General features: G+C 44.2%; 1 protein-coding gene across 1 annotated transcript; it reads left to right on the forward strand.

Annotated features, from left to right (window-relative positions):
- Nucleotides 1-815: 815 nt before the first annotated feature.
- Nucleotides 816-1,140, forward strand: LOC133082395 (cytochrome c oxidase subunit 7B, mitochondrial-like). Its single transcript, XM_061178980.1, has one exon. It carries the CDS (start codon nucleotides 845-847, stop codon nucleotides 1,085-1,087), a length of 243 nt encoding a protein of 80 aa, XP_061034963.1. The 5' UTR covers nucleotides 816-844; the 3' UTR covers nucleotides 1,088-1,140.
- The last annotated feature ends 13,941 nt before the right edge of the window (nucleotides 1,141-15,081 follow it).

Consider the following 15,081-nt stretch of genomic DNA (forward strand, 5'->3'; position numbering starts at 1 on the left):
CTAACACACCATTGTAAAGCTATTATACTCCAATAAAGATGTTAAAATAAATAATAAAATTTTTTTAAAAAAAGAGGGCAGTGCTTTACCCCAATGAATGATCCCCACCATAAGACACGATGAAACATGCATAACAGGCCAGTGGAGGAGATGCTTGGGGAGCCGAGGTGGAGTAGAGTCAAGAGTTATAAGTATGTGCAGAACTTACAGGGCCAGCCCCACTGTCAATTATTGACACTAATTTTCAACTCCGTTCACTTCAAAAGTTAATGGTCGATCTGGCCAGAGCAGTTTCGACTTGTTCAGCTGAGCAAACCACAGCGGTCAGACTGAAAAACACAGTCAGTTTTGTGTTCGATCTGTATGAGCCACAGCCGGGCCACCAACACCCATTCACCGTGACCGAGTAAAAAGAGCACCAAGCCGGAGCCCAAGAAAACAATGTTTGAGTCTCAGTTTTGCTGCCAGCTCACTGTGTGACCCTGGGCTAGTCTCTTGACGTCTCTGGGATTTAGCTGCTGACCTTGATAAACCGAGGGCCTGCATTAGATGACACTGAAGGCCCGTCCCAGCAGGCACTTGCTGTGATCTAAGCTACGCCAGCTACTAAAAGAGCTGAGGAGGGACCCCACTTTGTGTGGGCAAAAATGCACTACCGAAGATGACCCTCCAGCTAGTGGCTGAGTCGGAAAAGCAAAAGAAGGACTTTCATAAGGAGCAAACTTTCTTAGAGCAGTGGGTAAGAAAGAAACTTGAAAATAAGCCTTCCGGGCTTCTACCGACTTGGAAGGTGAAGTCAAAACTGAAGGACTGGAGTTGCCGCCGTTCTGTCTTCAGCTTCACGATGCTTCCCTTGGCCAAAAACGCACTAAGTCGTCTCGGAGTTCGAAGCATTCAGCAAACAATGGCGAGGCAGAACCACCAGAAGCGGGCACCTGATTTCCATGACAAATATGGTAATGCTGTATTAGCCAGTGGAGCCACTTTCCGTGTTGCTGTATGGGCATACACAGCAACACAAATTGGAATAGAATGGAACCTGTCCCCTGTTTGCAGAGTCACCCCAAAGGAATGGAGAGAACAGTAATCATCCCAGCTGGTTTAATACTGAATTGTTTCAAAATCAACTCATAATTGATGCCAAGTAAAAAGGATCATGTACCCATTAACATATGGCGTGACTGTAGAAATAAAGTACATTTGAAAACTTAAAAAAAAGAACTGAAGGACCGGGACTTCCCTGGTGGCGCAGTGGTTAAGAATCCTCCTGCCAATGCAGGGGACACAGGTTCGAGCCCTGGTGCGGGAAGATCCCACATGCCACGGAGCAACTAAGCCCGTGCACCACAACCACTGAGCCTGCACTCCAGAGCCCGCAAGCCACAACTACTGAGCCCCCATGCTGCAACTACTGAAGCCCGCATGCCTAGAGCCCGTGCTCCGCAACAAGAGAAGCCACTGCAATGAGAAGCCCGCACACCGCAACTAGAGAAAGCCCGCGCGCAGCAACAAAGACCCAATGCAGCCAAAAATAAATAAATAAAATAAGTAAATTTATATTAAAAAAAAACTGAAGGACTGGGGAAAAGTGTTGAGAAGTGACCTCCAGCTGACACAAAAGCCCTAGGTGGTTTTACTAATGATAATAACTAAACCAAGAATGGCCTTGCCTGGTCCACAGCCTCCCACTTGTTCGCCTACTCTGGGGTCTTTGCAAGAGAGGAGCACACCCATTGCTGATCTGACTGGTCACCGTGGGAGTTTCAGTTTTGAATAATAAAATACAAAAGCTGAAAATTATATCTCAGAGCAACGCAAAGGATTTGGAGGAAGCTAGCCTTGAGGCCAAAGTGGCTCCCAGGAAAAGGATTTCTTTGTCACTCAGATGGGCTTGAAGGGGAATGTTTTAGAAGAACAACCCAGGAAAAGAGAAAATTAGTTTAGAGAAATCATACATGTCACAGACTAAATGAAAATTAACTTTTAATCAGAGCGAGCCAGACTAGACTTAACTGGGCTTGAGAGCAAAACCTGGAAAAGGACTTACTTTTTTATGTACATATTTTCAAAATCCACATTTTGCCAAAAGGCATGAGAATGCAGAAAGCTACAACATTAGAGCAGCAGGGGAAAATGAACTTGGTAAAAGACACGTTGAACGTTCATCTCCACTGAAGAAAGTTGCCTCAGTGGGTACCATCTTGTGAAAGATTTAGCTGATGCAGAAGACAATATTCAAGTCCCCAGTGAGAAGAGTTGATAGGAATGAATGAAGGGTGAGAACTGTAACGGGGGGCGGTTGAGGGGAGGGCAACATTTTGTCAAGGATGCTCCAGTGCTCTGCACAATGGTCATGTCATGGCCATGGTCATGTCTCCTGCAGGCTGACTCCAGAATGTTTAGCAAACTATGCCAGTGAGAGCTCCCGGACTCAACACCTATTATGTATCAAGCACTTGGCTAAACACTTTACGTGCCCTCTCTCAATTAACATGCTCAGCAGCCCAATGAGGTGGTTACTTCTGTTGTACTTATTTTACAGATGAGTAAACTGGGTTTTACAGAGTTACAGCTACCCAGCTAGGAAGTAGTAGAGCTGGGACTTGAACCCAAATCTGTCAAACTCCACAGTGACTCCGATGCCCCAGTGATCCTCATCCAGCTCCAAGATGTCTGGGCATGAGCTGGAGAGTGTGAGATATCATGTGCCCAAATGGAATATCAAGAGACTTAGATAGTCCTCATCCTAGGCAGGAGAGCTGGGCGGAGAGAGATCATGGTGTGTGTGTGTGTGTGTGTGTGTGTGTGTGTGTGTGTGCACGCACACACGTTTGTCCAGGCACATGCTCTGAGAGCACTGAAGGAGATGGAGGGTAGGGGCCCAGAGTCTGAATTTTAGTAAAGAGGGAAGCAGAGATGGAGACACCACGAACTGAGTAACTCAACATGCACACAACCTTGGGACGTCACCCACATTATCTGATAGTGTTATTTTTTGGAAGTGTCATAAGCAACTTTGCCCACTCCACTATGCAATAACCTTCTGGAAGGCTGGGACCTTAGCTTCTTCATTTTTAAAACTTCTCCATAGCTCCCAATAGCAATAATATTTGGTCTAAGGCTTCTCAGTTGACCAAATACTTTCACAGACACTGACTGGACCTTCATAACAACTCAGCGAGGCAGCCGTCGTTGTCCTCACTTTATCTGTGAGGAAAATGGTGTGCCTTAGGGCCGAAGGAACTTGGTCAAGGGCACACAGCTGGTACAGAATTGCCACTGCTGACCACCCCCTTAATCCACCCAAGCACACATGCCAACGTGAGGTAATGCCAAGGCACCTCACAAAGGATCTGGCACAGAGTAGGTGCTCAAGAGATGTTGGTTTTCCCCTTACTTGACAATATATGGTCTTAAAATGTTTTCTTTGCACTAACTCTATCCTACTGGGTACCCCAGTATCTTCAACAGAGACTGGTCCACGCTCTCAGAGAGCTTACCATTGATGTAAGGAAATACAGCCAACGTGTGTGAACCTGAGGATAGTGAGCCACTGACTAATCTGTGACACAGGCTCTAATGCAGTGAAAGCTCTGAGGACGCTCCACAGTGGGCCGGAATGGTCAGAGGTTTCCTAGCAAACATCAGGGGGAAAGGCCTGGAAAAGCCGATCAATCCACTCTCCCCTCCTTTTTGTCTGCATCCCAGAAAGAGGAACTTTTGCTGATAGAAACTGTTTTGATTGCCTTTCCTTGTGCCCAGTGACCCGGTCCCTTCCTTGTCAACGAGGTTGTATGAAAAGTGTCTTAGCTCCAGAAGATGTGGTCCATATACGCAATGGAATACTACTCAGCCATAAAGAAGAATGAAATAATGCCATTTGTACCAACATGGATGGACCTAGAGATTATCATACTAAGTGAAGTAAGTCAGAAAGAGAAAGACAAATATCATATGATATCACTTATATGGAATCTGAAATATGACACAAATGAACTTATTTATGAAACAGAAACAGACTCACGGACATAGAGAACAGACTTGTGGTTGCCAAGGGGGGAGAGGGGGTGGGGGAGGGATGGATTGGGAGTTTGGGATTAACAAACGCAAACTATTATAGATAGATAGATGATAGATAGATAGATAGATAGATAGATAGATAGATAGATAGATAGATAGATAGATAGATAACCGAATCACTTTGTTGTACACCAGAAACTAACACAACATTGTAAATCAACTATACTTCAATGAAATAAAAAAATTTTTTTAAAGTGTCCTAGCTCTCCCCAGCTACAAATGCCACCCTCCATCTATGGCACCAAGAGTGTGACATTGTGAGGTCTTTCATCAAGGGGGCAGTATGTGGCCACACAAGCACACCACAGTTTGTATCAACATCCACAGCTCCATTAGAACAAATAGTTTATTTTTTAGACCAAGTCAATAAGCTGCTTTTTCCAGGGAGAAGAGCGAGCAGGACAGACACAGTTCAAGTAAAATAAAAGACACTCAGCATTTCACCCTAAATGTTTCCATAGTTCCAGATCTCGCCAGCGGTTTGGTAGCAAGTCAAAGCAGAAACTGACATTTGGTGTTCCAGAGTCTTCTGGAAGACAGCCAGATAATGAATTGTCAAATGAACAGTTTCTGGCTCTCTTATCAAGGACAAATCCTACTCCAGCTGAGATGCTAGCAAACTAACAACAACGAGAACAACAATCATTTGCCAGGATGATGCAAACCCAGAATGCAGGAGAGGCTATTTTCTTTGTTGACTGCGTCTGGAAATATGGCTAGGTGTGATTTATCATCTGCATTAGATGCTCTTCCATAACATCCTAAACAGACATTTTATGCTGGATATCAACTGGAAAAATTTTTATTCAACACTAATTTCATCAAAACCTGGATAGTTGATACAGCCAGATTTCGCCAAATGGGGAGAATTAGTATGATATAAACTATTCACTATAAAGACATTACTATATTCTCTAAGCCTTCTTTGAGCTCTGTTATACACTAGAGTTTGTGGCCTAATACTTGGATTAAAAGCGGAGAGTAGGATATTCAGGCTGAATTGTGCCTCCCCCCAAGACCCCTGAAACTGATCTGAAATGATAAGGCAGTCCCTCTTAGGAATATTTACAGACTGTTCTTCATGTAAAAGAACATAAGAAGTCCCCAAAAGCCGAAGAAACCGAGTGCCCCGAGCAGATCCTTTTCCTGCCCTTCATTCTCAAAAGTTCGCTGCAAAGGCTCTGGTCAAGTGCTGCAGGCTGCTCTTTCATCTCCGTAACCTGAGTGCCTTTGCAGAACAGGCTCCCTCTCCGGTATTCAGTGAATTCCGAGTCAAGTCCAGGCTCGAGTCAGCTGCCTCCATTGTAAGTCTTTTGCAATTCGATGGATGGCTTGGCCCTTATGCCTTGAGGATTGGAATCTCCTGGGCAGGGATAGGATTTCACTTTCCATGTCTACAGTGCTTGCACCAAGTTTATTAATATAGTCTATACAGGGGGATCATATTGAGAGCAAGCTGGAATCCACATCACAGAGCCTGTGGCTTGAAGCTAGGCTGAGCCGAGCCCCCAGGAGGAGACTGAGTCACCCTAAGCATCCAGTCACCCTGGGGAATTTTAAGAATTCAAAATCAAGTTCAAGTCAATCCTGTCTAAGACACTGTGTCTTTCCTTCTATGTCAGCCCCACTCTCCCAGACATCCCACCCATGCCTGGAGGTGCACTTCAACGTGTAAGGGGGAAGAAAGTAATCTGGGAAACACCTCAGGTGTTACCTCCACGGAGGAGTTAGGGACTCAGAGTTTAAAATGAATGAATGAATCATAAATACAGTGATGTATCCCAGCCTAAGAATCAATAAGACCATGGGAGGAGCTGGCAACTATAGCGGAAAGAACACACTTTCTGGAGTCAGACCAGGATTTGGATCTCCATCTGGCTCCTTACTAGCTGTCTGGCCTCAGGCAAACACTTAGCCTTCCAGGGCCTCAGTTTCCTCCTCTGTACAATGGGGATGATCCTAATCAGCTGTCTTGTAAGGTATGCAGGAGAAACTAGAGAGATAATGTACATAAAGCACCTTTTAGAGGACCTGGCAGAGAATAGGTATCCAACAAATGGCAGCTACTGTTATGGAACAGGGCAGGAGAGATGGCTGGGTCTGTCTTAGTGTCCTCCAGTCCTGGGTGACTGTGTGCCTCCACTGTGGACAAGAATTACTCTGCTCAAATACAACACTGGATCGATACGTGTGCTTTACTCTTTCTTCTACCTTCATGTCTTTAGTGACCCAAGTCATTCATGACTGCAAACTCTATGCAAGTTCAAATATCATAGAAAACACAAAAATTCTCTTGACCCACATGTAATCCCACTCCCTTTCCTCAGGGTAATCACTGGTTTCAGTTCGTTTTGTAGGTTGGGGGGCTTTTTTAGTAAGCAAGTGCATATAAGAATTGACATATAAAAAAAAAAACCAGTGTTGTTTTATGTGGGTTTTTGGTAAAAAACCAAAATGTATGTTTTGCATGTATGTTTCAATATTTTATTGAAGTATATATAATATGCATATAGAAAAGCGAACATAGGCTAAGTGTACAGCTTGAATTTTCACAAACTGAACACACATGTAATCAGCACTCATATCAAAAAACAGTACCATCAGGAATTCCCTGGGAGTCCAGTGGTTAGGACTCTGCACTTTCACTGCTGAGGGCGCGGGTTCAGGCCCTGGTCGGGGAACTAAGATCCCACAAGCCATGCGGTACGGCCAAAGAAAAAATTACCATCACCCCCAAAGCCTCTTTTGAGCCCCTTTCTAGTCAATAAACTCCCAACCGTGGCCACTATTGTGACTTATATCAGCGTAAATTAGTTTTGCCTGCTTTTGTACTTTATACAAATTGAATCATACAGTGTATTAGTCTTACGTGGCCACTGTAACAAATTACCACAAACGCCACAGCTTAAAACAACACAAAACTAGAAACTGACATCTCACAGTTTCTGTAGGTCAAACATCCAGGCACAGTGTGGCTGAATTCTCTGCTCAGGGCCTCCCAGGGCTGAAATCAAGGTGTCCACCAGGACTAGGGTCTCCTCTAAGGCTGGGTTCCTCTTCAGAGTTCACTGGTTGTTGATAGAGTTCATTTCCTTGTGGTTGTAGGACTAAGGTCCCCGTTTTCTTGCTGGCTCTCAACCAGGGGTCATTCTCAGCAACTAGAGGCCACTCATGTTCGTTGTCACAAAGCCTCCTCCACATTCAAGCCAGCAACAGAGAATTTCTCTAATGTCAACCTGCCTCATGCTTTAACTCTGACTTCCTCTTCTGCCAGCAGCCAAAAAACACGCTCTGCTTTGAAAGAACTCATTTGACCAGGTCAGGCCTCCCCTGGATAATCTCCCCATCTTAAGGTTCACTGCTTTGGGACTGTAAATCCGCAAAATTCCTTTACAGCAGTACCTAGATTAGTGTTTGACTGAATAACTAGGGGCAGATATGTGTCCACCCGGCTCCAGGCATCTTGGAGGGTCATTGAAGAATTCTGCCACATGCAGTATGTCCTCTTCGATGTCTGACTTCTTCCAGTCAACATTATGTTTGTAAGATTCACCCATATTGTGAGGATCAGGTCTTTTGGTGAACATGTGTACATACAGAAATAAACACTTTTTGTTATAAGACACTAAAGTTTTGGAGTTCTTTGTTACCACAAAATAACCCAGTCTATCCTGACCTATACAGAAATCTGGAAGTGGAATTGCTATGACCAAGGGCGATAGATGCTGCCATATTGCCCTCCAGTAAGGCACTGCCCTGAATATTGTACAAGAGCATCTTGCTTGCCACATCCTTACCAACACATGTTATGATAGAAGCGTGTGTGCATAAATGAATTGTGGCCAATCTGAGCTTTATTTTGTACGCCTATAAAATAAGGATTTTACCCTGTGTAAGGATCCAGGAGAACAAGCGTAACCCCCCTGCCTGCCCGAACCACTAACATCACCACCAAGGACTGTGCATGTCCCTTACTGTGCTCTATTTTTTTCACGGAATTTATTACTCCCAAATAGTCCATATATTTACTAATTTAGGATGTTTATTGTTTGCTTTCTATTTCCACCCACAAGGATATGAGCTTCTGCATGGCGGAGATCTCTGGTAGGTTACTGTTAGATCCCAGAGGCCTAGAAGACTGCCTGACACACAGCAGGTGCTTAAAAATATTGGTTAAATGAACCAATAAATATTAACTCAAGACATGAACTTGAGGTTATTATTATCAATAATTATAATAAGTTATTTTTACAGTAATTGTCATCATATTTTCTAAATCAATTAGGTCACTGCCTAAAAAAAAGTATTTTCTGAACTGAAATGTGGGAAAAGATTTAGTTATGCATTCGTAGCCATTAAATCTACTTTGTCCTTATTCTACCTCATTTTTTATTTCACTTTACACAGGTTGCAGAGAATTTTTTTTTAGAATACCCTAAATTCTTCCTGGATATGCTTATAAAACTGAGACTACTGGGGCTTCCCTGGTGGCGCAGTGGTTGAGACTCTGCCTGCCAATGCAGGGGACACGGGTTCAAGCCCTGGTCTGGGAAGATCCCACATGCCACGGAGCGACTAGGCCCGTGAGCCACAATTGCTGAGCCTGCGCGTCTGGAGCCTGTGCTCCACAACAGGAGAGGCCGCGATAGTGAGAGGCCCGCGCACCGCGATGAAGAGTGGCCCCCGCTTGCCGCGACTGGAGAAAGCCCTCGCACGGAAACGAAGACCCAACACAGCCATAAATAAATAAATTAATTAATTAATTAAAAAAAAAAAAACTGAGACTACTGCAGAAAACCAGAGATTTAAAGATGCTCTCTTCCTAGAGCATTCTACCATACCAAAACAATAAACATTTGTCCCTGCAAATTCTGTCCTGAAATGTCTTCCCTTCTCACTGCAACTAATCAATATGCTGTTCTTCCTTCAAGATTGGAATCAGTTAGGGTCCAGAGCAGAGCTGTCAAAAAGAACTTTCTGCAACGATGGGGATATTCTTCATCTGCACTCCCCAAACCATAGCCACTAGCTACCTGTGGCTTCCAAGCACTTGAAATGTGGCTAGTGTGACTGAGGAATTAAATCATAACCCAACTTAATAAGAAGCCATTTTCATTCACTTTAATTTTAAGTAAGTTAAATGACCACAAGTGGCTAGTGGCTACCATATTGGACAGCACAGCTCTACAGGAAAGAAATGGAAGAATGGAACCCATTTTTGATCCTTTGATTATGGCAGCCAGAGGGATCCTGAGACTCGAAGGTGCCAGGTCCTTTTGTTCACAACCCCTTCCCCCAAGTGACAGAGAAGAAGGGACAGAGTGCTCTTACCTTCTCTCCTCAGATAGAGGAGCTTGGGCCAGGGGACAGAAGGACTCATGCTCTTATAGTCATTGGACATTGACTTGTTCCTTCATGCGGTCATTGGCTTAGGCTGTGTCTACACGGGCCCAGTGACTCAAGGCGGAACTCTGGGTGTGAAATGGAATTTTGGAGACATGGATTTCAGAGCTCACACACAGTTCCCCTGATCACACTATGCTTCGTGCAGCTCACCCTGGGGGCACTTACCTGCTGGAGGATTGGACATTTCAAAGGAGGTGGTAACCACTGAAGCAGGTAATGGATCATAAGGAAGTAAAGTCTAGATAGTTTATCCAGTCAAGAAAATAACCAGACCCAGGGTTGCAAAAGAGCAAAGAAAAATAATATTACCAATTTTGAGTTACTTCTTAGAGCAGAGAAAATCTAGCTCTACTGCGCTGTTATGAAATTAATCTGAAGTTGAGAAACTGCAATATATTACAGCTATCAGTCTCTCCGGACGGTTTTACAATCAACATGTAAGATATGAAAAAAGAAAGATGCCAATAACATATTAATGTGGTATTCGGTGTACAATCTTCTTTATGCAGCAGAATATTACAGCTGAGGAAACAATGATCAAAAAGTTGGTTCTTTTATACAAAGAAACAGAAGAAGGGAACTTGAACTTTAAATTATCCCACCTGTCATTTTCCATTGATTGAGTCTTCCTCATTAAGATAAGTTCCGAGCTAGAATATCATTTTTATCTTTGGAGCTCTCCAGAAAGTATGCCCTTCAGCTACCTTGGTTTCTCTTTTTTTTTCTTTCCTTATTTTTTTCTTTTTCTTTTTTTTTTTTTCCTATATTGGCAGCTGCCAAGGAAGAATGGAACACTCTCTCCCATTGTGTGTATCCCAAACTTCTTATCTGAGTTCTTCTGGAAATATATGTACCTGTAGCTTAACACCTGACACCCACTTGCAGATATACCCAAGCAAAGTCAGACGTCCCCTTTGTCTCTTTTGCATGCCATGTTGACACAAGAAGGGTGTGAGACTTCTCTTGGACAGAAGAGAACCCAAACTCAGCTCTACCGTAAACGAGCTGTGGGATCCTAGGGGTGCCCTTTACCCTGATTCTCAGCTTCCTCTTCTGTCGAAAGGGAGACATGAATGAAGAGGGCAGGATGGCTAAGTGAGTCTGCTTTATGCCTTCTGGCTGGTTCTAACTCACTTCTTCTGACTTAGTTCCCTTCTCTCCCAGCATGCCGTGGCTCTGCTCAGTGACTTACTTCAACCCTCTCCAACAGCTAATGCTGATGTGATGCGGATACCCGTGCTAACTGGCAGATAGCAGGTGCTCACTCGGCATGAGTTCATCCCTCCCTCCCCTCTGTTCTCAGCAAAGCAGCTAGAGCTGCATGTTCATCAGAGGCCCCTTGTTCTTCCCCCTGCCCTTCGTTGCCAGGGATAAAATGAAGGGACAAAGCAGGAAGCACTCATGATGAAAACATGCTTACGAAGATAACGCAGGTCCAAATGGACCCTGTGAAAAAGCGGAAGGGCAGAAGTTTCTGTTCAGTTGCCTCCCCCGACTCCTCACCCCTACACCCCTGGGGATCCACCTACTTCCCTACTGCCCCTACTTGTGGGCTCAGCACCCTCCTTTTCCCTTCTCTTGCCCTCCCCAAACTCACCTTCAGACCCTTCATTCACACTACAGTGTGGGCGAATGAGAACCCTCCTTGTTCCACATACATTTGCACGCAGATCAGAATCTCCAGTTAAAATGGATTGTTCTTGGGAGGGAGACGCAAGAGGGAGGAGATATGGGGATATATTTATACATACAGCTGAGTCACTCTGTTATAAAGCAGAAACTAACACACCATTGTAAAGCGATTATACTCCAATAAAGATGTTTAAAAAAAAATGGATTGTTCTCTGAGTACAAAATCTCGGGCATCAAGCCGTGGGAGAATATTCTCCATTTCAAAGGTCTTTTCTGGAGTTCTGGAAATAAGGCCGTGTAATTACATGCCCACAGGGGCGAGCCAACACCACAATGCCTTCTTGAACCACAGGCAGGACCAACTATTTTCCCAGCGGAGATTGCCCAAGCAATGACCCACGAAAGGAGTCCTCCTAGGTCCCCATCAGTTTGAACAAGAGGGGGCAGCAGAGAGCAGGTGGCCAGAACTTCAGGAGCAGAATAAGTGTGGTTGGATAAAATGCTGCAGTTTGGAGACAGGTTTGTCAGGAGGCAGGTTGGAGATGGGGGCGAGGTTGATGTCAAGAGAACAAACAGTACGGGGTGGGGGGAGAGGAGGGGAATAGGTCTAGGCTTGAACAGACACCATTGTGGCTGGAGATAGAGAATGATGAAGGTATCAGAATCTCCAGATAGTCTCTAGGGAGGAAACAAAGGCTTCTTCAAGAGCCTAGAGCAGCTCTTCCCAACCTTCTGTGGGTTCTGAAAGGACCCAGGTTTGAAAATATGATGAAATCCAAAGGCCTTCTCTGGAGAAAGGTCAACACATAGATTTTTTTTTTTTTTTTTTTTTGGCATGGGTTGCCTCTTACTTTTGTTTTTAATTAATTTATTTATTTTTGGCTGCATTGGGTCTTCGTTGCTGCACGCAGGCTTTCTCTAGTTGCATCGAGCAGGGGCTACTCTTCATTGCGGTGCACGGGCTTCTCATTGCGGTGGCTTCTCTTGTTGTGGAGCACGGGCTCTAGGCGCACGGGCTTCAGTAGTTGTGGCATGCAGGCTTCAGTAGTTGTGGCTCGCAGGCTCTAGAGCGCAGGCTCAGTAGTTGTGGCACACAGGCTTAGTTGCTCCGCGGCATGTGGGATCTTCCTAGGCCAGGGATCGAACCCATGTCCTCTGCATTGGCAGGCGGATTCTTTACCACTGAGCCACCAGGGAAGTCCTCAACACATAGATTTTACAATCAAACTCAAGAAGTGTTCAGCTTCCTGTCCAAACCCATGCGTGGACTCCAGGTCCAAAATTAATCTAGGTGCTTAGAAACAGTAGAAGCAAGGCCACCCGGTCACTCAGGTTTCTTATCCTCTTGGATGTGTAGACCTGGGCTGCCCACTCACTCAGGAAGGGGCACCCTGGCCTGTCTTCAGAGGTACTCGCATTTCTATTGGTTCTAAACAATCTCAAAGCAGCCTTGGACTCTGGAGTTGATTAAGGATTCACATATAAGATTTGGGGGTTCCCCTGCTACTCTCTACCACCATCTACTCGGTAACATATTGAGATATTCCTAAGTGCCAAAGACTTTGCCTTTCTTACCTAAATATGGCCTCAAAGCAAGGAACAGTTACTCTGATCGTCCTCATTTTGTAAATAACAAAACGGAGGTGAAATCACTTGCCCAGGTTCACAGAGCCGGCCAGTCATAGGATGGGCAACCACCCAGCTCACTCGGAACCTGAAGTCTGGGTAGTCAACATTACCCACGCTGATGAGCAGACCCAGCTCAGGCTTCAGAGCTTTTAGAAGAACATTTAAACATTGTTCTAGGGAGGAACGTTGTTCAGAAGGTCAGTTCTGAGTCTTTGCTTTTCTGATGAAGAGTGAAGATCCCAGTCGTTGGGATACTTGCCCAATATTGGTTAAGCAGCTGAGACACCCACCTGGGGCGGGGGGAGTGGGGCCTGCGATGCTCACTTTCTCTACACCCTCAGTTCACGTGCTGCTTCTTTAAACACTTGACACACACCTCTCCCCACCCCCCAATAACCACACAGGTGTGTGAAGGCAAAAACACTCCTACTCCAGAAATCCATACACCTGTGGAACTTTGTAGATATAAGTTGTTTTCTTCCCTTTTATTGTTATGTGCTCTTGGCTTTTAGTTGATAAAATGTATCTGTTAAAAGAGGGAATATCTTTTAGAAAAAAAAGCAGAGCCTCTAGTGGTGCCGCAGCTTCCTCCCCACTTGAGGACGGAGGTTTGGCTCTCTCACGTGATTATAGGAAAAGGTAGCGTTACATGGGTTCCATACCTGCTGTGGTAGTTAGCTTGTAAAAAACATCAGTTTCCTTAAATAATTTTTTAAAACGTCACGTTTGTTAACTTACTTTTTGAACAACCACATGGAACATAAAATAGATATGATCACAGAGCAGGCATTTTAGAGAATAATGAAGTCAGACACGCATCACATAAATAACAGAATCCTGTGGGTTAATTTAACTTGTCTTTATAGAAAAAATACAGCTACCTTCCTTACTGTTCAATCTGCTGTCATCTTAGATGTCCGGGGCTTTTCACCAGCTTGATAAATAAATTGGCTCAAAGCTTCCTATAAGAAAATGAAAAATAATTTAAAATGATGTTTCTCTCCATTTTTTCTTTGAACTTAAAATTCAGTTTATGTTAGAGAAGGCTACATACGTATACAAGAAAAATCTATTCTCCTAGAACACTTCCTACTTTGGGTTTTATTCAAAACATAGCTTTCCACTGATTATTATTTCCCTTTTGGTCAGTTTCCACTGATGATTGTTTCCCTTTTGGTCAGCTTCCTCATCACTGCCACAGAAAGTCCTCATTCATTTACTACAAAGTTACCAAGTGGTTCTTTTCTCCTATCCTGCAACATTGTTATTTTCCTTATTCCAGTTAATGGAAGGTGCACTTTCCAGGCAGGTGGCAGGCAGAGCTCCTGATAAAATGCGCCGGTGCACAACGAATACAGGCAAAATAAATAAGGAAAATCCAGTGCCTGTGTCTTCTGTTTGCTGTATGCCTTGGGTCTCTGCTTCCCACGCAGGTTTGTCATGGCACTGGTGCCCCCTCTGTCACTCTCCTAATTAAAAAAAGTAAAATAAAATGATGTTTTTCTTAACTCCCCTGCAAAGGCATGGCATTATGGCTGATATCCATGAAATATTCAGTGTGCTGGGTTTTGCTCGATTTCCCATCTTAAAGCACATGTGGAAAAGATTTTTATTTACTTCTTACAGCTACCTGGATTAATGAGAGTGTCCAGCCAACCACTGTCTGATATTTTAGCTCGAAGTTATTCTTTTTCCAGGAGGAAAATAAATTTTAATTAACATGATTTCTCCACATGCTTCTGAAGGGTATGGTGGTCTCACAATGACACACTCTGCTCTGGCACACAATATGGTAAAGCACTTACCTGTACAAGGTGGTTGCTTCCTGCAAAACGGCACAGTCCTCAAGAGGAGGTGGGAGATGAGCAAGAGAAATGAAAGAGAAGAGGGGAAACGGAGAAGGAGAAGGAGAGAAGGAGGGAGGAAGAGGAGGACGAGGAGGGAGGAAGAGGAGGACGAGGAGGGTGCAGGAGAAAATTCTTGAGAGTGGAGAAAAGCCCTGGTATTGAACTTTGAATGGACTGAGTTGAAATGCAAAAGCAAATGAGTCGTTAATTACCCACAAGAGATGACCAACCAGAAGATGCTGAGTCATCTTAAAGGGGCAAGGTTTAGTAATTTCTTCCATCAGTGGAAATGGGGGCTCACAAGCAGGTTGACATCTGTTATAGAGACATAAAGAAAGTTACATTTCTGCACAGATGAGTTGCATGAAATCACAAATCTGCTTGAAGGGGCCAACTCCCCCAAAATTTCCAAGTGGCATCAAAATGCTTCCATGTCCTAAGTTCCTCTTAGTCGATAGCTGAACTCCAGGGAATGGTAATTTCACAA

The sequence above is a fragment of the Eubalaena glacialis genome, chromosome X (assembly GCF_028564815.1).
Source record: "Eubalaena glacialis isolate mEubGla1 chromosome X, mEubGla1.1.hap2.+ XY, whole genome shotgun sequence".
Lineage (NCBI taxonomy): Eukaryota > Metazoa > Chordata > Mammalia > Artiodactyla > Balaenidae > Eubalaena > Eubalaena glacialis.